The sequence below is a fragment of the Nymphaea colorata genome, chromosome 10 (assembly GCF_008831285.2).
Source record: "Nymphaea colorata isolate Beijing-Zhang1983 chromosome 10, ASM883128v2, whole genome shotgun sequence".
In the NCBI taxonomy this organism is placed as follows: Eukaryota; Viridiplantae; Streptophyta; class Magnoliopsida; order Nymphaeales; family Nymphaeaceae; genus Nymphaea; species Nymphaea colorata.
This window is the reverse complement of record NC_045147.1, coordinates 16,303,765-16,323,207: the sequence shown is the minus strand read 5'-3', so window position 1 is coordinate 16,323,207 and position 19,443 is coordinate 16,303,765. Positions and strand designations below refer to the sequence as shown.

At 40.7% G+C, this 19,443-nt stretch overlaps 3 protein-coding genes across 9 annotated transcripts; 1 reads left to right on the top strand and 2 right to left on the bottom strand.

Annotated features, from left to right (window-relative positions):
- Positions 1–535: 535 nt before the first annotated feature.
- On the bottom strand, positions 536–4,491 carry LOC116263059 (uncharacterized). Of its 3 annotated transcripts, none has more exons than XM_031642641.2 (3): positions 4,304–4,489; positions 3,505–3,669; positions 536–1,140 (listed from the first exon to the last, which is right to left on the bottom strand). In XM_031642641.2, exons 2-3 carry the CDS (start codon positions 3,652–3,654, stop codon positions 706–708), a joined length of 585 nt encoding a protein of 194 aa, XP_031498501.1. In that variant the 5' UTR covers positions 3,655–3,669; positions 4,304–4,489; the 3' UTR covers positions 536–705. The 3 variants fall into 3 exon arrangements, 2 of the variants coding, with proteins under 2 accessions (XP_031498501.1, XP_031498500.1); XM_031642640.2 differs by having other exon boundaries at positions 3,505–3,682; positions 4,304–4,485; XR_004174556.2 differs by lacking the exon at positions 536–1,140 and adding an exon at positions 2,425–3,149 and having other exon boundaries at positions 3,505–3,682; positions 4,304–4,491.
- Positions 4,492–5,540: 1,049 nt separating this feature from the next.
- On the top strand, positions 5,541–8,047 carry LOC116262843 (uncharacterized). 2 transcript variants are annotated; one of them, XM_050080054.1, is made up of 4 exons: positions 5,541–7,062; positions 7,170–7,201; positions 7,442–7,648; positions 7,802–8,047. In XM_050080054.1, the coding sequence occupies exons 1-4, from the start codon at positions 6,848–6,850 to the stop codon at positions 7,849–7,851; spliced, it is 504 nt and encodes a 167-aa protein (XP_049936011.1). In that variant the 5' UTR covers positions 5,541–6,847; the 3' UTR covers positions 7,852–8,047. The 2 variants fall into 2 exon arrangements, with proteins under 2 accessions (XP_049936011.1, XP_031498220.1); XM_031642360.2 differs by having other exon boundaries at positions 5,578–7,062; positions 7,442–7,620.
- A 307-nt stretch (positions 8,048–8,354) lies between these two features.
- LOC116261678 (ABSCISIC ACID-INSENSITIVE 5-like protein 2) lies at positions 8,355–14,595 on the bottom strand. Of its 4 annotated transcripts, XM_031640467.2 has the most exons (4): positions 13,151–14,594; positions 12,989–13,060; positions 11,118–11,206; positions 8,355–8,665 (listed from the first exon to the last, which is right to left on the bottom strand). In XM_031640467.2, exons 1-3 carry the CDS (start codon positions 14,003–14,005, stop codon positions 11,162–11,164), a joined length of 972 nt encoding a protein of 323 aa, XP_031496327.1. In that variant the 5' UTR covers positions 14,006–14,594; the 3' UTR covers positions 8,355–8,665; positions 11,118–11,161. The 4 variants fall into 4 exon arrangements, with proteins under 4 accessions (XP_031496327.1, XP_031496324.1, XP_049935760.1 ...); XM_031640464.2 differs by lacking the exon at positions 11,118–11,206; XM_050079803.1 differs by lacking the exons at positions 8,355–8,665; positions 11,118–11,206 and adding an exon at positions 8,673–8,923 and having other exon boundaries at positions 13,151–14,595.
- Positions 14,596–19,443: the final 4,848 nt, after the last annotated feature.

The window sequence follows — 19,443 nt, the reverse complement described above, 5'->3', positions numbered from 1 at the left end:
ACAGGATTCGGAATTAGAAGGATCATTAACTAAACCTTGCACACAAGTCAACCAAAGCTTATCCTCAAATTGTTTCAAGAGTACGTTCGTTAAAATGTCCAAACAGCCAATAGATTCAGATTTGCTAGAAAATTTTGTCGTATGTAAGAAGGAAAGTCTGTCCTCGGAGTAGTCCCGTGAAAATTCTTATGCACATAATTTTTAAAGCACTTCAGATGTTAGAAAACAATGATACCATTTTCACTATGTTGACAACCTTTGTCAATATTCAAATGAGATAAGAGAAAAATTAAACGGCAGAATCATAAAGAAGTGTTCACGTGAATTCTACTAATTCTACGGATCAATCTAGCATTATGTTTTCAAAATGATCTATGTTTTGCTTCAGTAAAAGAATTATTGTTCATATCTGGCATTCACAAATGAAATATATGTGGCCTTTCGTGCAATTGTGCATGAGAGGATTGCTCCAGCAATTTGTAAATTTCACAATCGTAGGAGTCGCGGACGAAGCCGTCGAATGTGCACGAGAGGGTTGCTCCAGCAATTTTACTTTTAAATTAAATTTCACAGGAGGCCTACAGCGTCATTCAGCATCATGTTTCATTACTAGAGGGGAGTCTTCCCTAACACAAGAAAATAAGGAACGTAACAGAGGCTGCTCAACATTGATCTGATCTCGGGACAAAACCGAGAACAAATGCCTCACTTCTTTCTTTTCTTTGGCGGCGGGACAGCCTCCTCATCGTCATCATCCTCTTCATCCTCCTGGTCTTCTTCGACGTCCTCTTCCTCATCGTCATCCTCATTGCCACCTTCTCCCTCGTCATCCTCCTCCTCCTCCTCATCGTCGTCGTCTTCATCCTGATCGTTGCCATCCTCTTCATCCTCACCATTTTCTTCTCCTTGCCCATCACCGCTACCATCATAATTTTCATGGGGAACCTTGTCAGATCTTTTGCCATTGTCCTTGTTCTCATCTCTCCCTCCATCTTCTGACGAGTATTCTTCTTCCCCATAGTCGTCATTATCATTGTCGTCATTTCCATCGTCATCTTCATCATCATCGTCATCATCATCTGCATCAGTTGGCTTTGCTTCAAATCCACTTGGATGTCCTCCCCTGATGGTTTCCTTGCCCTGAGAATCATTTTTAGGTAGTCAAATGGTTGTGGAAAAGAAAGAGGGGGACGAAGGTCTAATTTTCAAATGAGAGGTCAGATCAGGGAACATGGCCTGATAGCGTTTTGGTCAATGTAGTTTATTATCTATCATTCACGACTCCCGGTTACAGCAGGACTATATGACACATACATCAAGAAAGATGTATGAAGTTATACCAGGAGCAGCATTAAAGCCAGTAAGATGAATTATGTTACAAACCAAAGGGGAAAGGGCACGTTTTTTTTTTTGTAAAGGCAGAAAAAAATTCATTACTGTATGGAGACACTTTAGACGTAGTTTTTTTTTATTTTTTTTATTTTGGTGGGGCTACGTATAATTGCACTCTTAATATATTTTTTCTTTTCCCTCAACTGGTTGCATGGCCCAATCTCATCATTGAACGATGATGAACTTATGTCGATTGGCTTAATCTCATACTTATTTTCTCTCCACTCTCTTCCATTCACAGAGAGAGAGAGAGAGAGAGAGAGAGAGAGAGAGTTCTTGGTCAGGACTACCCCTCTGTAAAAGCTCAACATATGTCGAAACGTGAAAAGCATTTGAATATTGTCTAAAGCAGAAAAAACAGAGTGAAAAATAGAGAGAGCAGAACCTTATAGTTGAAAAATTTTCAACTGATTTTGGAGGATTAAAGGCGAACATTTACCATGTTTGATTGCATTTAGAAATATTACCTTGTTCCAAGAATAAATGCAACCCGGAGCGGATTTTACCTTACATCTAGGCTCCTGAACCGCCAAACTATGGACCCAAACCAGTGCCAATTTGGGATTGATTCTTTTTTGTCGTTTTATTAGACATTCCAAAACAAAATTTTAGATAGACAACAGACCGACCTGCTAAAGCAGATGTCTGTCGCCGCAGTCAAAGCGCTACGAAGATGGACATCGAGTTTTAAGGAATTTGAAGCCGCGGCCGAAACTCATTGAATAGAAAGGATCTTTTACAGGTTTCGAATCCGACATTTACAACATTGTTCAAAACAGTAGCATTATTCGCTCTGCAATCCCCAAAGATAACAATTCTCTGCAAGTTGGCCTAACTTTGTCTCAGTATGGGTCCCAGAGCATATTAAAATCATTTCCACATAACTCCATGGCACGCATCACAATTCACAGGTTACAAAATCGGAAATTGTTAATAGGGTTTGCAAGACTCAAGAGAGTTAAAATAGAATGCATGGCAGTTGAGTGTGAATTCAGAATCGATAAGAACAAGGAAAACAGCAAAGCCCACATAGAAAGAAATAAATGATTTACTTATGGTTTCGACGAATCCCTTCACTTTGATGGTCTGATTATGCCAATTGTCAACAAAAAATAGTTCAGAAGACAACCAAATAACGGCGACGTTCAATTCACCATACCATCTAAAGTTGTTGGACATACTTTTGACATATTGATGCCCCCTTATATGTCGACAAGTACATCTCTACTGTTGTCTTGGATACTCAATATTAGTCCTTCTAAACAATTAATAAAAAATGTTTTCTTTCTAATGAAACGGCATAACATAACCACAGGAAAGAGCGTGTGGCGAGAAAAGTTTTTCAAATGACAAAATTTCTTCCCTACCTAACTTGGATTAAGTAGATAACCGCAGTTCAAAAAACAGAAATGGGTAAATTTCACAACTGGTTGTAAGTCGAAAGACACCTACCCATGAACCACACAATCCACCTTTTTCTTTTTCAGGTGCAACCACCGTCTTGAGGGAGGAGCTTTTACTCTTACAATTTTAAAGACTTTCGTACCCTAACTGTAGCTACCAGCCGACCGTTTAAACTATGCTTCTCCGTAAGGGTACCTCCGTCATTTAATGACGAGTACTTAGCGACATAACGGTAACCCATTGTCCGGCACCTCTACGCCAGAAGACGATGTCCTTTTTCCCCACGCTTTGTCCATCACTCCCCAAATGGAACGAAGAAGACAAAGCCTACCGAGACGACAACGGTGTGCAGACTGGTTATAATCAGAAAACAAACAAACAAGAGAGACTTTAGGATAACATCTATCTTTCTCTTCAGAACAAAAGATCCTGGAAGGCTGAAATAAGTTAAAAATGGAAGACTAAAAAAAGAAAAAATGCTCTGTTGGAAAATGAAAAGCTAACGAGAGAAGACTTGAAGAGGCAGGAGGTAAGGCGGAGAGAAAGCAATCAACAAGATGTTTTCGTGGACCGAAGAAGCAACCTATTCGACCTAGAAACAGATATTTGTTTTTTTTTTTTTTTGGTGCTAAAATTTTCCGACCGACAGAGGATGATTTGAAGGAGAAATAAACAGTAAGAAAAAGAGAGGGGAAAAGGCTGTATTACTTGGAGCAGCGCCTGCTTCAGGAAGAGACGGAGGAAGTTGAGGACGGCTAAAGTTTCCAACGCCTCCGCGAAGCAGAGCCCAGCCAGCAGGCCGGCAGCGGGTACATGGTTAGCAGCTCGAACCTCCTCACCCGCCGAAATCACAGCCATCTCTGCTTCGGGGATCTGGTGTGTATGACTTTGTGAAGAGGAAACCAGCCAAAGCAAAAACAGTTAAGATAGATACGCGAGAGAGGGAGAGTCCCTTTCTACTGGAAAAGAGAAGCAAGAGAGCAACCGACTGGAAAACCAGAGGAATCCGGCGAGACACTTAACAGATCTTGCTTCCACCAGAAGAAAGCCCCTGGTTTCTAAGAGAAAAGAGAAAATTTCTCCCGAAATTCGACGGAAACCCGGAAATTCCGGGAAATGTTCCCAGAAAACCCTGACGTACCGGGGGACTCCGAGGGATATTGCCCTCCGCCGGGAGAAAACCCCCGTAATCGCCGATTTTCTGGGAGAAGACAAGAATTTCCGTCATAATCCGACAGAATCCCGGAATTTCCAGGATATTTTCTCGGAACATGAGGAGCTCATTGAGACTCAAGAATCTGCCGTTCTCCGCCAGGAGCAACTCCCCGAGAGACCAGAATTCCTGATTTTCTGATAGAAAAGGGAAGCCTTATCCCAAAATTCGACAGAATCCTGGAATTTCCGGGAAGTTCTCTCGGAGAACCGGTGAAAACGAGAGATTTCTAGGTCCCTCGAATTCCTCCGCAGACGTTGAGAAATGCCGGGAAGAGAAGGCGAGGAACAGTACCTGGAAGCGGAAGAGCGGGCCGGAAACCTAACAGATCTGCCTCCTCTCCGCCGTTAACTGAGCGTCAGAGAGTGGGGAGCTTCCGAGCATCCTCAGCCGTTGATCTGGACCGTCCTTCACACTCACCGAAAGACTTGACCTTTCCCACTTTTCTCACTCCAAGGCCCAACGGGAAGTCCGCAGAGGGGGAGGCATAGAGAGCGGTCAGCGGGCAGCCCGGGCAGCGCCTTAAGCCCCTCTATCAAACGATCATGCTGCCTGCCCGGACCGGGACAATTTGGTGCCGACCGACACGTGCCGGTAAATTGATGAAATTGCCGCACGGCCTCGTAATCGGCCCAAATTAAAGATGTAAATGTCATTTTAGGCCTTCCTTTTTCCCTTTCTTCCAACTTTAAAAATAAGTTTCGTGTGGACCTAAATCGACAGAATCTCAACGCAAACAAACAAAGCCCTTAAAATCACTTTTTCCTTTTAATACTTTAATCAGACGTACGTTTAATATTAGGGTTAGGGATCAGCTCAAAATCAAACAAAGCCTGGAAACCGTATCTAGAAGAGGCGGTAGCGAGGGAGAGGGGCGCTTGGAAGAAGCCCTAATGGGCAGAAAAAAAATCGTTGAAAAAAAGGGACCGAAGGCTGATGGGGATGACCGATGGCTGTGCAACGGTGATGGGGAAGACCGAAAGAGGCAGCCGAGGGCCGATGAGGAGGATAGAGGATGCAGTCTTGACGAGGGGTATGAAACTTTTAACAACAAAAAGTTCAAAACCCTAAGTTACCTAAGTTCATTTTTGTAAAAAAAAAAAAATACTATAATAATAATGTCGGGTTTCTCGGGCTGCCGACTATTACAGCGGCAAGCCCAAGCCTGGCCCGTTATTTGCCTGGCCCCTTATTTATCGGGCTTGGCCAAGCCCGATAAAAAAAGCCCGAACTCAATTTTTCAAGGCTTGAGCCCGGGCCCGTGGCGAGTCGGGTACCGGGTACCCGACGGTGGCTCGGCCCGGTGCCCAGGCTTATTTATTTAATATCTCGAAAAATCAACAAATGAGCTCTTTTTTCTATTTAATAAAAAAAGGTGGTCCTTGAATTCAAAATTTTAAAAACCGTCAATCCTTCCCATCGCTTCCAACAGAAAAATTGAATTAGAATCACTTTTGCAGGCGACAATAATAATAATAATAATAATAATAATAATTGTGGTGATCATAGGTTGAACTCAGATTTTACCAAAGATTTGAGATTAGCTTCATGGTGAAAACTCACAACATTTGAGATCTGGTCTGACTTATGATCCGCAAATTAGATATTTCTAATGATCTCAAATCATCTCAAATTTTAAATTTAAGACCACCAAACACTCCCTACCTACATGCTTCCTCCAGTCGAGACCTTTGAATCATTAACAATAAGTTAATAACAATGGATTTATATCTACCATTGTAATTATTGTCCTTGATTAGTTTGGTCTCTCAATAAATTTTAGCATAAAGAGTGATGGAAAGTCAAGAGAGAGTTATCATTAGATTTCCAGAAGTATGCTGAAAATATTAGGAGTTTATTATTAGAAGATTCTTTAGTTTTTCATCAAGACATATTTGAATTCATCTAGCAAAAGATCTGAACTAAAGCCTTACTGTTGTGAATCACTTTTATTGTAGAAAAGAGAAGCTTGAATTGGTAGAGGCAAGTGGCATCCACAATAATTGAGCATAAAGCATCTTTGAGCACAAACTTTTCCACACATCATGCTTTTCCCGCTCACTACCAAATGCCAAGTCTCAAGAGTCAAGACTGAAACTACCAAGTTAAGTTGGAGGTTTTAAGCAACGTCAAAATCCATTTCCGAATCAAATTCTTTCTCTAAATCAGCCGAATCTGAATGCATTTCCTAATAAAAACAAAGCCAACCCATATTCTAAATTGATAGTTTTTATTTTCCGGGTTTCTGTTCTTTAAATTTTTATTTATCACTTCATCTTCTTCGGTTTTTTTTTTTTGAGAAACCAAATCAAAATTGACTGTACCTCCATGAAATATGATGGAAAAAAAGAAGAGGAAAAAACCCGGAAAAGAACACCGAGCTCAGCAAAATAGACGTAGCTCGTCCCACGCCTCCACGGACGCGGAAGTTCCAAGGACGTCTCAGTCATGGACACGCCGGAGGGGAGGAGGTACACGTACGCCTGTTCAGGTGGCACCATCTACGCTACGTGCCGGCTTCTCCTCCGAATCGTCCCATCCATGGCAGATGACCACAATCTTCAACTCCTTTCTGCAAATGACAAAGGAATAATCGAAGTGTTGCACAACAGGCCGGGATGAGTTCATTTTACTCTTCTTTCAGGCAGTCTAATCCTTCGTGCTTCGCCCAAAACGGGTTCATTTCCAATCCATTGAGTCCCTCAGAAGTAGTTATAACATGGCCTGTGAAAGGGTAGTTCAGTCACACAGAAGCAGACGACGGCTATATATCAGAGGCCATATGGGCGCTAAGGGAAGAAGTGGAAGGGCAGGGTGGGTGGTGATCAGGAGGAAAGGATGGCACAGGAGGTACTGAAGCTGGTGTCGCCAAACATCGAGAACGATGGGAGGTTGCCGAGGAAGTACACGCAGGAGGGACAGGGGACTCAGCAGGACATATCACCGCCGCTGGAGTGGTATGGGGTCCCCCATGGTACCCAGAGTCTTGCGCTCATTGTCCAGGACATTGACGCTCCCGACCCCAGCGGTCCCATCGTCCCGTGGACTCATTGGTATACTGTCCCTTCCTTCCACATTTCCAGCATTCACCAACCAGCACTGCACAAGCCAACGACGCTTCGTCTCTCTGTCTCTTATATGTACATTTTGTTCTCTGCAGGGTGGTGGTAAACATTCCCCCGACTTTGAAGGGTAAGCTAGTCCTGCATCTTTGGTTGTTTGGCAAGCAGGTGATCAGGGTCGTTTAATTGCAGAATTAGGCATCCCCTCATCTTTATTTTTCTCATGAAATTTGAAAAGAAATGGTCCGGCTGGTAAGATGTTTATTTTTCAAGACACTTTCCCTTTGGGTTGACCGCCTTAATGGTTATACCCAACTCGAATTCTATATATATAATTGAACTTATTGAGGACGTGGGCATGTGGTGGCAGGGCTGCCAGAAGGATTTTCAGGGAAGGAGGAGGAGAAAGGAGGCGATTGCAGAGGGATAAAGGAAGGCAACAACGACTTTAAGATCCCGGGATGGAGGGGACCGAAGCTGCCATCGTACGGTCATAGGTTTCAGTTCAAGCTTTATGCTCTGGATGAGCAACTACATCTCGGCAACAAGGTCTCTCTCTCTCTGTCTGTCAATGCATGTAAGAGTAGATGATTATGGATGAATTCCTGTAGATGGTTATAGAACCTGTCCTGCTTCGTGTGTTTCTCAAGTATCTGCAACATGTTGGACGTGTTCTTCCTTTAATTGCTTAGGGTTGTAACAATGTTTGCGCGTTTCCTTTTGATCTCAGGTGACCAAGGACAAGGTGGTGGACGCCATCCAAGGCCACGTGTTGGGTGAAGCAGAACTGATGGCCATCTTCTAGCCAAACTTTGACAGGGACGGGAAAAGAGAGAGAGAGAGCCAGAGAGGAAATGAATGTACATAAGGAGCTTTTATGATCTTTTGTGCAAGAGAGAGTGACAGAAACTAAAATGAACTTTGCTTATGATGAACAGGATGATTACGATGATCAGGATGATGCTATTTGTTGTTATTTTTTTTGCACTCTTCCTTCTGCTTGGAGCATTAGTTTTGTATTTGAATCTCTCTCTAAGTCGTTTGGTTATTGAAAAGGGCCAGCTCCCGAAGGACAGATACCGTGGCGCATGATGGTGCGACTTGTTAGGCAGGTCCGCTTCTTTTCTTTAGTTCGTTTTGAGAGGGTAGACAAACAAGACGTGTCGATCGTATTATCTAACTGGTAGTTATTATTATTAGTATGACTACTACCAGTGGATTCTCGCCGCTCAACTAGTAGACCTAAATCGTTGGTTAAATCATCAATCTGCTGTGACCAAGAAAACATCTGTTGTTATAAATTCATATTTTTCCAAGAATATCCAATAGGAGAAAATAGTTGGGCGATTCCTACAACATAAGCCAAACCAGAATGAAGCTATACAGAATGACCAATTGGGCAAGAAGTCTGGCCTTAATTTGAATGCGGCCTCAGTCAATGGACGACCTGATCAACATGCACACAGCTTGACTAAGAATAACTACATGCGAAAGAATATACAAGAGAATGAATGGCTCAAAATGGCGCAGAGCTCGTCCGGCGCAGCTGGTACCTTGGCAATATAATTGGAGTGAAAAATTTCTCATCTATCTCCTGTCAAGCAAGTAAAAGTGAGTTGCTTGTTTGCACAATCTGTTTCGAATGAATTATTTAAACCTCAATGACAGAATAGGGAGAAAAGAAAACGGAACCACACTGAACTACCAAAAGTATAGTCTATCGGAGCAATGCACGTCAATTCAATAGTGACAGAAAAAAAAAAAAAAGGTAACGACTTGCACGAGTTAACGGTTTCATCAAATACCTAATAAGGCACGGTATCAAAAACAAGCTGTACAGACTTCTCACCCACTGCCATCCATGCGCGTGTGTATATAAAAGAAACTCACACTTGTTAGTTTCATGAAATATCAAATATGGTACGGTATAAAAAGCAGGATTTACAGCCTTCTCACATACTGCCATCTGAGTGTGTGAAAGGAACTCAAGACTCACAGGTATGGAAGAATTTCTCGTAACAGAGATATAAAATATGCACAACATCAGAGGTTGACCAGCTGACCCTCAGCTCTTAAAATATGCACAGGTAAGGTTGCAGCCCATGCCACACAAAAGAGCGAAATAGAGTATGAGGATAATCATGTAATGTTTAACTGCCCCATTGCTGTAAAGGTCTGCAAGTTTTTATAAAATTTTTGACAAGAGACGGATTCTCAGTCAAAGTTTTGTTGTTAGGCTCAAGTGGCGCTACGCTAGTAGCTTGAAGGGTAGATGGCTCATGAGGTGCTGGAAAGCATGCTTCCAAATTGTCATTTGGAGGCTGTGGATATGTAGAAATAGGAGGCTTCACGGTTGAGCAGATCGTGGCTGCTCGCTTGCTAGCAGGCAAGATTTGAAAAGTGTGTACGGACAGTTTTCTGGCTGTTTATGTAAGGACTATAAAGAGGAACCGAAGGAAGTTAGATGCTTGCTTGGTAGAGGCTGCACCATAGGTGATGGGCCAGTAATTCCAGGAAAAGATTTGTGTGTTCACATGGTTGTGGGGAGAAAAAGAGATGAGAGGGTTGGGGTATTTGAGTTAAGGCAAGGATGATAGGGCTCCTATTATCAGGTACAGGACATTTCCCATGGACATGTGTAGAATGGAAGTAGCTATTTGGGAAGAGTTGCTTGGGCAATATGCGCAGCTGAGAGACATGAATGTGTACTTGATGATTTCTAACAACAGGAAGTGGCTCAGATGGGTGAGAAGCTGCCTGGAATAGCGATTTGTTCTCCCTAAGGCCTATGTAAATATTAGAAAGTTTTGCCATAGAATGTCCATTCTCCGAATGAAATCCGAGTTTTGAGGATGTAGCCATGCTTAAGCAAATTGTAAATACCAGATAGTCTGGTCTGGTGTCTCTATGTGTACAGCAATTTTTGTTCAATACATGGCTGGAGGCCTGCCCTCCCTTCGGATTGATTTGAAATAGATTGTGAGGAAAGCAATTCTCCCAAAGGAAAAATTTGAACTATAATTTACTGTTCTTCTATACATCAGGGGATAGAGTTTCTATTGGGTGCTAATAAGAAAATATAGACAAGACTGAAATGAAGGTGGATTTTTCTGAAACTGTAGCTCATGTACAGAATGGATTAGGCCACTCTTTCCTTGCAGATGAAGAGTTGAAGAAAGCCTACAAGAATATGAGAAACAAACCATGATTTTCAATGAAGTGTATGTGAATAAAATACACCAGTTTACCTATAGCAGAACAAATAGTCCTTTATCAGAGAAAAGACATTTTATGACCATCAACTAGCCTGTGAGCTTGTTTAAGTGCTTACCCATGCACATTACCTTCAGTTTCTTAACTTGTTCTTTTTGTTGAAGTGTTATATTCTCAATAGATGTACGCAAAGTATTATTTACTGGAAAAGACCACCATGGCATTCAATAAAACCGCAAGATTACAAAACAGCAAAAAGTAACAGCTAGACAATTAATTGATGGCTGGGCTAAGATTTGTCAGTGTTTGTTAGAGAAAAAGATAGCCTTTTTTTAAAAAAAAAATGTCATATTTGCAAAAGTTCCCACAGGCTGCAATAATATGATTTTCTAAGGTGAGTGCTGAACTGAATAACTCTCTATTCTTCAAACTCCAGTTCTAGAAGATGTACTTTTCGCAGAATCTGTTTGTCATTAGCTCCCTATATGTGTTCTCACGTGTCTGACATTGCTCATGTAGTTTACACTGCCAACTGTCAACTATTTTCACCATTCCCAGCAACAAGTACTTTAGATAATTTGGTAGATCAAGCGTAAAATCATCAGATCAATTCACTACTTCACCTCTGCAGTTCTATGTCTGGCACGCTTATAAGTGTTGATATCATACAGAACAAGCTTACATACACTATGGGCTTCCATGGTTTCTAAATTATGTATTATCTTCTCCAAATACCACTCGTCATTGCTTTACCATTGTTACTGCACAACAGACTCTGACAAGCGACAAATAGACCGAACGGATTGAAAAGGATGGTAGTTCATTGTACTCACCACCAACATTCGGAAGCTGAATGTCGCCTCATGTCACCAATACATCATTTCTCTAAGGAATCTTTATGTTTAACTTGTTTCCCATCCGGCTGACAAACATTCAAACAATTGTTCAACGGTTATATTTTATTGCAGAATTTAATAATTTTTGCTTTTATTACTATCAACAAACTTTTGAAACAGCAAAATCGCTAGAGATTTACATAAAAGGTGAGCGACTCAGCAAATTGGATATATCATGATAAAATCATGACATTTTCATCAAAAGGATAGTACTGTATTTTTTGAATGTATAACAATGTTTTGAGAATTTGAAATAGCTCATATTTTGTTTAGGAGATATTGCCACACCATTCATGTTCCTTAGAGTAGATTCACATTGGTCACCAGCCACATTTAGAAGAAGGCAGATCAGGTGATACAAATTCATACGTGCACGTAGTCCTGTATGTTATCTCACAGCAGCATTTCGGTAGTCATACTCTGTCGTACTCTTCCTTGTCAATCTGTATCCTGTTATAAGGACATTTATCATTTATGGCCGAATCCCTTTACCCTCCCAAGAGCTACTATATTGAGTTTCATTACTGCAAGGAAGGAGCTCTTTTATCTTGCTCTGAATGGGTTGTTTTTCATCTTTAAAGCAAAAAACCGGTTAAGGAAACTCATGATCATCCACTCAGTTTTCAGGATATCATGACTATGAGAAGTTGGGTTAAGTCCCATCAAAGAGAACTGTGAGCTTATATTTTATACCAATTACTTCTGCAATCAAGGTAGTTTAACGATTGTAACCAGATGATGGAACTTAATGAAAAAAATCACATTCATGATTCATTCATCAAGACAAATTTTGTGTTGCATTTATTCCATTGCATTTCACTATCTTCACAGAGTCACTTATTTTTTAAATATATTCGAGGAAACCTCCACAAGGCCCTGACGTTTGTGGAAGCAAAAGTAGTCACAGAATTAGAATCAAAGGGTATCACAGTTACCAATCCAAGAGGGATACCTCTCCCTCCACTCATAAATCTTGGGTTTTGATGCTTCTATCCTCAACCACCAAAAGTTAGCCAGTTGCTATATTTAAGGAGTGAAAAGAGGATCTTGTCATCCATAAAATTTTCTATAAGTTATCATGTTACTATAAAACACTCTTGACATTCATTAATATTTTCATCAAACTAACACAATACTGTTCCACTGAAAGCCATATATACATCATAATTTAAAGAAACCAACACAAACATAGCCTATTCATGTCCTCTCTAGTTACTTTACCACCTCCCCGATGTCATGTTACTAACTACAGAATCTATTGGAGATCAGATGAATCATTACAGATCAGCATGCGGTACCTCTTAAAGCTATCAACTGAAACTCTAAAGGGATCAACAAAAAACTGCCGCCTGAAAATCATTATTGGTGCAATCATCATTAGGTGAAGGACTGCTAAATAACAGTAAGTGATCAATACTTCCTACTGTTTTTGCTGATTTAGTTTAATGACCCTAAACAATATATCTCTTCTAAGAGACCTCAACTAGGAGAACACTGCAGTTCCTACAAAAGTTATTAAGACTGGAAAACAACCTCAAACAAAAATTTGATTAAAAACTTTGAAAACAGTGAATTTGAGATCCCGATGGCCTTCATAGAACAGATATGTACTTGAAGATGCAAAAGCTTTAAAAATAAAATAGGACACCTGCTTCCTAGAATTGAATGTACGAACCTTGAACAACGAATTATAGAAGTATAATAATGTTGTCAAGCAAAAATACCGCTAGGATCAGGCATGCATGCAATTTGCGATAATGCAATACTTTGTCAAACATAAAGATGAGAAATGATTGGACCAGCCTTACCTTTTCTTTCTTGAGACTTATATTCACTTCCTTTAGCTTTGAAACCTCGGCCTCCAGTTGTGTGGTAAACGCCTGGAAACAAGACGAATAACAGGTAGTAAGGGACAAGAGAGATGGCACAATCCCCAAGAAGGTAATGCAAAATAATGTACTTCAATTTACCTGCTTTCTAGCACGCGACCGTGCAGCAGACTCTCTGTTTTTTATCATTCGCCTCTGACGCCGGTCAATTGCTCTCTCCCTGATCTCATCCTGAGCTGTCCTCTTTCTGTCAACACTCTGTGAAGCAACCGGCATGGGTAGAATTGGGGAAGCAGCAGTTAAAGGATTGTCCACAAACCCAAGATCCAAAGCGGGGTTATTCCCTCCAACTTCAAATCCATGCACGTACATGCCCGCCAAATTTGGTTGCAGCTGGGGCGGTACCGAAGAAGAGGAAGATGAAGCCGCCGCTGCGTTGCTAAGCTGATACTGCATCCATTCCTGCTGGCATACAGGCATAACTTCCGCTGGCATTAATGGCATCGATGGCATCGGTTGCATCGATGAGGCAAGGGAAGGCTCCGGAGTTTGGGTCAGCGCGCCCGCACGGAACAAAAAGTCTTCAAGGGTCATCTCCCCAAGCGTAGGCTGTCTCTCAACCATTTGCTCCTCATGAGTGGCACCTCCTCGTCCCTGCTGAATCTCTCTCCAAATGTCATCGACCGTCTTCTGACCAAAATCTTGATCACATACCATGCTGGGTTGCCTCAGGATGCCGGGGACAGCAGGTGAATCGAGAAGGAATGAAGGATCCGCAGCAGTCAGCGGGCCGAAGCCCAGGTTCTCCTCGGCAGCCGTGACCGTTTTCAAAAATTCTTCCAAATTCATGCTCATCAATGGCTTCCCCAGGTCTCCCAAATGGCCCTGCAACTGGTCCATCGTAAGATTATACAGAGAGCCCTGCCTCACCAAGGGCTGGGGCTGCGGTAAATGAGGCCCTTCACCTCCATTCGTCGCCATTGTTGCGGCTCCCATTCAACGACAACAACCGACAGTAAACTCCCGAAAAGAAACCAGACCACCACTCAAAACCCTAACCCCCACAGAACAAAGACCACATTTCAAGCACGGCTTGCGTCGTCCCAAAGAAAACCAAACGTAAATTCAAAAGAAACCTCAAACACCCTAATGCTGGAAACCCACAGACTCCGTAAGAGAAAAAAACAGAATCAGGAAAAGATCCTCCATAAGATCCTAACCCTAAAAAAGCACGAAACAGACGACCAAGAAGACCCTAACAATTGAGAAGAAGAAGGAGAAGGAGAAGAAACAAAGACCGGGAAATGGGGAACCAGCCGACGACCGTTGTACTTAAAAAAGCAGAGAGCCGGCGGTAGTCTCTGGGGGAGAACAACAGGGTTCCGCTTTCGCCATCTCTTCACTTTCTTCGTCGAGTAAAACCAGACTGTTGAATGGTTCAGACAATCGGAGGGGTTGCAGAGTGGGAAGAATGATCATATGGATTCGATGAGGAATTTGTTCCGAGAAGAGAGAGGAGGCAGCAGCAGCTAGGAGCGCAGACCTTTATCGACCGTTTTTTCCGTTTCCTCCTTTTCCCCTCTGGATGATAACAATCCAACTTTTGAACCGATTAACCGATTCAGATAAATCCGGTTGCGAATCGGCCAAGAGAACCAGAAAATTATTTTTGAAAAAAATAAATATTTAAAAACCAATTCAAAATAAAATAAAATAGTTAAAAATTGGGGAAAAACTAATCGGTGGCCGTTAAATCACCCGCCGGGAATCCAACTTTCTGGTCTCAACGAATCCCTATCCAAATGAACTTTATCTCGACCAGTTTCTTTCTTTTTGTATTCACTAAGTTTCATTTCTTTAATATAATGACATCAATTCTACTTTCTTTAATATAAGAATTTTCAAATCGATCTGTAGTTCGCTAGAACTAAAATTGGTAACTTCACATCCGGAATATTCAAACAACAGCCCTGGTAAGGTTCCATTACAATTTTTCTATATTTCTTGTTGATAATCTATACATAGTTAATTTGGGGTGATAAATTCCCCTATAAGGTTCGATTATATTTTAATGTTTGCTATTTCTTATTGAAGATAAGTAACTTGTTGCTCTGAAGGAATTGAAAAGGTAAAACAAAAAAGGTTCTCAAGAAAGAAAGGTAGGTGAGAGGAGGAGATTCTTCCCTTCCAATAATGCAAAGGAGGGCCTTGTGTCCTTATTCCACATCAGGCCATGCTGCCTTCTCTTAAATAGCAAAAATAGTAATAAAATGTATATATATATATATATATATATATATATATATATATATATATATATATATATATATATATATATATATCTAGAGAGAGAGAGAGAGATTGCCGATAAAATAGAAAATATATAACAAAACTTGAAGACAAGAAGTTTCCTAAGTACAAAAACAAAATATAAAAAGGCAATATACAAGTTAGTATCACAATAAAACATAATAAGGGAGGTGGAGAGGGAGTGAACAAAAGAAAGAGAGAAATTGGGTGGTACATGATTTTTAGGTGCAAAGCCTTTAAGGAATCATCAGTTGGTTCATGTTTAACTCACACAACTAGCTTTCTTGCTTTACCGTGACACCACCGAAGTCGAATTCCTTTTCAGTTTTCCATTTTGAGTATAATTAAAAGCCTAAATTAGAAGAAACGTCAGGCTTTATTTTGTCTTCTGCCTGCATTATTCTCAAAAGTGTATACATAAGCAAACTGACCTTAAGAAAATCCTCAGCGCTTCATGGCAAGCAAAGGCATTGCGCGTTGAGCTAATGTTAGCTGTTTCAAGAATTCCATGATCTCTCTCTCTCTCTCGTTCTTGAGAATTTCTAATTTAATCATAAGCTCGCATTGAGAGTCGGCCAAGGAAATGAACGTAAGCTTTATGATTCTTTTTTAATCACTCAAAGCAGAAATGCTTGCAGATATCGAAGGGAACACAAGTTTCAGAGTTTATGTGGTATCCCCGATTGAATTCACAGAGGAACTATGTTCTTGTACTGTAAAAGGAGGTGTATAACTTGAAGTACATAGAAATCTCATAGCAGCTCTGGATCCTGAGGGCTAGGGAAAAGAATAAGCTTAAGCTCTCGCTCAGTGCCATTATTCCTCCTCCTCACCGAACTTCATGATATAAAACATAGCCATCTGTAAGTACAATTTCTGGTCATGGCCTGGGCACCAGGCAAGGATAGGGGTAAACTATATAATTTGTCGACTAATGGATCAATAGCGGAGTTACCATGTGACTGGTGTGTGCCACTGTCTTGCCTATGCCTGCCCTTGTGACTGAGCTCAGCCTCTGTGACATGTACAGTGGAGCAAGTTTTTCTGGGCTCTCCTTGCTTTGGATTTCTAGTTCCACCAGTGGTCACTGAACAGATGAAAGGATTGCATGGCGGCCTTGCGGATGACAAAGACGAGAGTTTCTCTTTTCCTTCTTCCAGGATCAGTGGGCTAATTCTCATGAAATTTGGGTATCTTAAGACTCTAAAGGATAAGTATGATCGGATATTGAATCTGCAATTCTGAATCTTGAAAACAAGGAAACAAGCGATCCTGAGCTTCCTGATTTGGAGCCTTCACATAGCAAATATACAAGTCTTGGAGACAGTTCTGAAGCTTTCCTCTGCTCTTCCTTTTTTTCTTTTGGTTTTACCTTTTTCTTTTTCACCTTCTTCCGTCACAAGTTACTGCTCTTTCCTTCTATAAACTTCGACTTGTTTCTGTAACTATTTCCATACAGATGTAAACTCAAAGTAGGAGGTGTTTTCATTGATGCTTGGCAGCTTAGCTTTTTTAATTTAGGCAGAACCATCGACCTGTTAGACAAAAACTTGTCAGCAAGATGATATCTGTTGTTGGTGATTTTTTTTTATTTAATTTTCAAGACAAGGAAGCATCGATTTGAATATAAGAAAAACATATTCTTTTCATTTGACTGTTCCATTTTGTAAGTTTCAAATAACGTAGACAAGAAACGATGGGTGGACGTGATCACGTCTTGTTCTCTATCATGAACATGAAATAAGACGTGAGAGCAGAAATGACCTTGAAAAGAAGCGTCGTTTCCTTGGCCATGAAAAACAAATAAAATCAGTCTGTAGACTGAAGTGCTCGATAATGGGGCAAATGGTAGTTGATTACTGACATGTACCTTACCTGTAATTGTGATGCAAGGCGGATCCAGAGGGGCTTGGTAGATCCAGACTCGTTTGGTGCATCCGAAGATCCGCCCTTGATGAGAGACTCGGTTGAGAACTCCAACGAGGATTCATGCACGAGTCGAAGCTCAAGTCTAAAAGACGGAGATTCACCCCTTTCAAGGACTAGCAAGTTATTTTGACATTTCATTCGAGCATTTGGACCATTGTTCATATTTCAGATCCAGATCCCACATTCTTAGATCCATTCGTTGTTTATTTTGAGTGGAGGTATAAAAACCCCACGTTAAAGGTTTAGGGTTAGTTTTTGGAGATTAAAGAGAAAAAGAAACGTGAGTTAGAGAGAGTAGCTTGAGTTTACGCTATTGATTTTGCATTGTTATTCTTTTATTTTCAATCAAGATTCGTTGATTTTGTGATTTGGAGGAGTGAATCCTCCTTACCACTGCACCAAGTTAGCTCATGAAACTTATTTTTAAATGAGAAAGGATTCTTGGTTCCTTAGAATTGATCAATCTGGAAAAATCTGAATTCAGCAGTTGGTTCATGTTTAACTCACACCTAGCTTGCTATGTTTGTTTATTACGGACATGGGGACTTCAGTATGAGTATTAAAGATCTTAGATTCAAGATCTGACTCTCTTTCCTTTAGTCACACCTCATATTTGAGCTTTTTGCTACTTAACATGGTTCGAAATTCACTGTATGTTTGCATAGTAGAGTTTACAAAGTGGGGATTTCTGATCATCTTGTCTGGAATACGAAGCCATGAAACATACCCTAAATTATTAAACCCAAACATAGAGCTAGAAATTATATGTGCCCTTTCCTCATAAGTAGGAAATGTGATCCTGCATTTTGAATCCAACCAAGCAAAGTAGCTCGTTTGTCTTTGTTGGTTTTTTTTGTGTTAAGCATGCATTATCGGCCGAATTAACAATGAATTCGCTCTAATGTTTGATGCTTCTTCATAGAAAATGTTTTGACAATATGCATTGGTCAAACATATAGGGGCGGAGATAAAAAATTTTCATGAAGGGGAGCTGAATTAAAGTTTCTAAATTTTGACATGCACTAAAATATTTTTATATACGACAAATAAATTTTTTTTAAATATATATATATTTGAAGTGGAGCTGTGCGGGCCACCCTGACTCCGCCCTGGTAGCTACAAAAAGCCAAGCATAACAAAAAGACAGGCTTTAATACTTTAAATTGCAATTTTTAAGAGAGATACATAAGTGAAAAGTTATATGAGGTATTAACATACAATCAAACAATTTATATGGGATTCGTGTGGGCAATTGCCTACACTAGCTGCCGGCTACCTTGACAATAAACGAGAGCTTGATCCACTTCTTTATCTCTATCCGAGCGATGCCTCGTGATATGCAACGAAGTCACTGCAAACGGTGAACCAAACATCCTCCGCCACAAAAACACTGTCCATGTTCGGGACTTTTGTAAGCCTTCGTGTGGCTCTCTGGGTGGCTTTTTCATTCTTCTCAACAAGGTGTGTGTGTGTGGGGGGGTTTCTTCACGACAAGTGATTTTTCCACCTTTTCATTTTTGCCCCTACTACGGAGGGCTTACCTCTTAAAAAATCCAGGGTATTTTCGACATTTGAGCACCCAAGCATTGAGTACAATGCTAGGGCCCCAAACACTAAATCTGCCTTTACTCCACCACGGTCAGAGTTTAAAAAAAAAAAAAAAATTTATTAGGGGACTGCGCTATGGTTTTAAAATTTTAAGAGCATCTAAAATATAATTTCTTAGAACTTTTATACAATCTAAATGATTTTTTATCTAAATTACGTTGAGAAAGGACCATCTCTGCCCCTGCGCTCCACCGTGTCACACCAACAGCAGAAGGCCTCCTCTTCCTGATAGACCGATCGATCCCACCCCAAGCAAATTTCACCATTTTACTTCAACAGTGGCAGCTGGGATTCACAATCAACAACTCTTTGTTGGAATGGCAACTCGTCATATCTGAACAGATAAACATCTTCTTGGACCTCATATATAGACTATCCTGAACCTTATGAATCTGACTAAACTTGAACTTCAATTGAACATTTAATGAAGAGAAAGAAAAACTTGTCTACATCTTATAGTTAGTAACTATCTCTTCACATTTATTATCCACAGTCAATGAATAAGAGAGAAGATCAGGGAATCTAATTTCTCCCTTTTTCTCATATATAAATATATACAAGTACATTTACGAGTTGTGGCCAGTAAC

Excerpts from the sequence above, each read along its gene's own strand:
- LOC116263059 (XM_031642641.2), bottom strand. The coding sequence starts at position 3,654 with ATGGCTGTGATTTCGGCGGGTGAGGAGGTTCGAGCTGCTAACCATGTA. Across the intron at positions 1,141-3,504 it reads TGAAGCAGGCGCTGCTCCAA|GGCAAGGAAACCATCAGGGG; the intron begins GTAATACAGCCT and ends AATGATTCTCAG.
- LOC116262843 (XM_050080054.1), top strand. The coding sequence starts at position 6,848 with ATGGCACAGGAGGTACTGAAGCTGGTGTCGCCAAACATCGAGAACGAT. Across the intron at positions 7,063-7,169 it reads ATCGTCCCGTGGACTCATTG|GGTGGTGGTAAACATTCCCC; the intron begins GTATACTGTCCC and ends TGTTCTCTGCAG. Across the intron at positions 7,649-7,801 it reads CTCTCTGTCTGTCAATGCAT|GTGACCAAGGACAAGGTGGT; the intron begins GTAAGAGTAGAT and ends TTTTGATCTCAG.
- LOC116261678 (XM_050079803.1), bottom strand. The coding sequence starts at position 14,005 with ATGGGAGCCGCAACAATGGCGACGAATGGAGGTGAAGGGCCTCATTTA. Across the intron at positions 13,061-13,150 it reads GGTCGCGTGCTAGAAAGCAG|GCGTTTACCACACAACTGGA; the intron begins GTAAATTGAAGT and ends TCTTGTTTCCAG. Across the intron at positions 8,924-12,988 it reads TAAGTCTCAAGAAAGAAAAG|TGGGTGAGAAGTCTGTACAG; the intron begins GTAAGGCTGGTC and ends CATGGATGGCAG.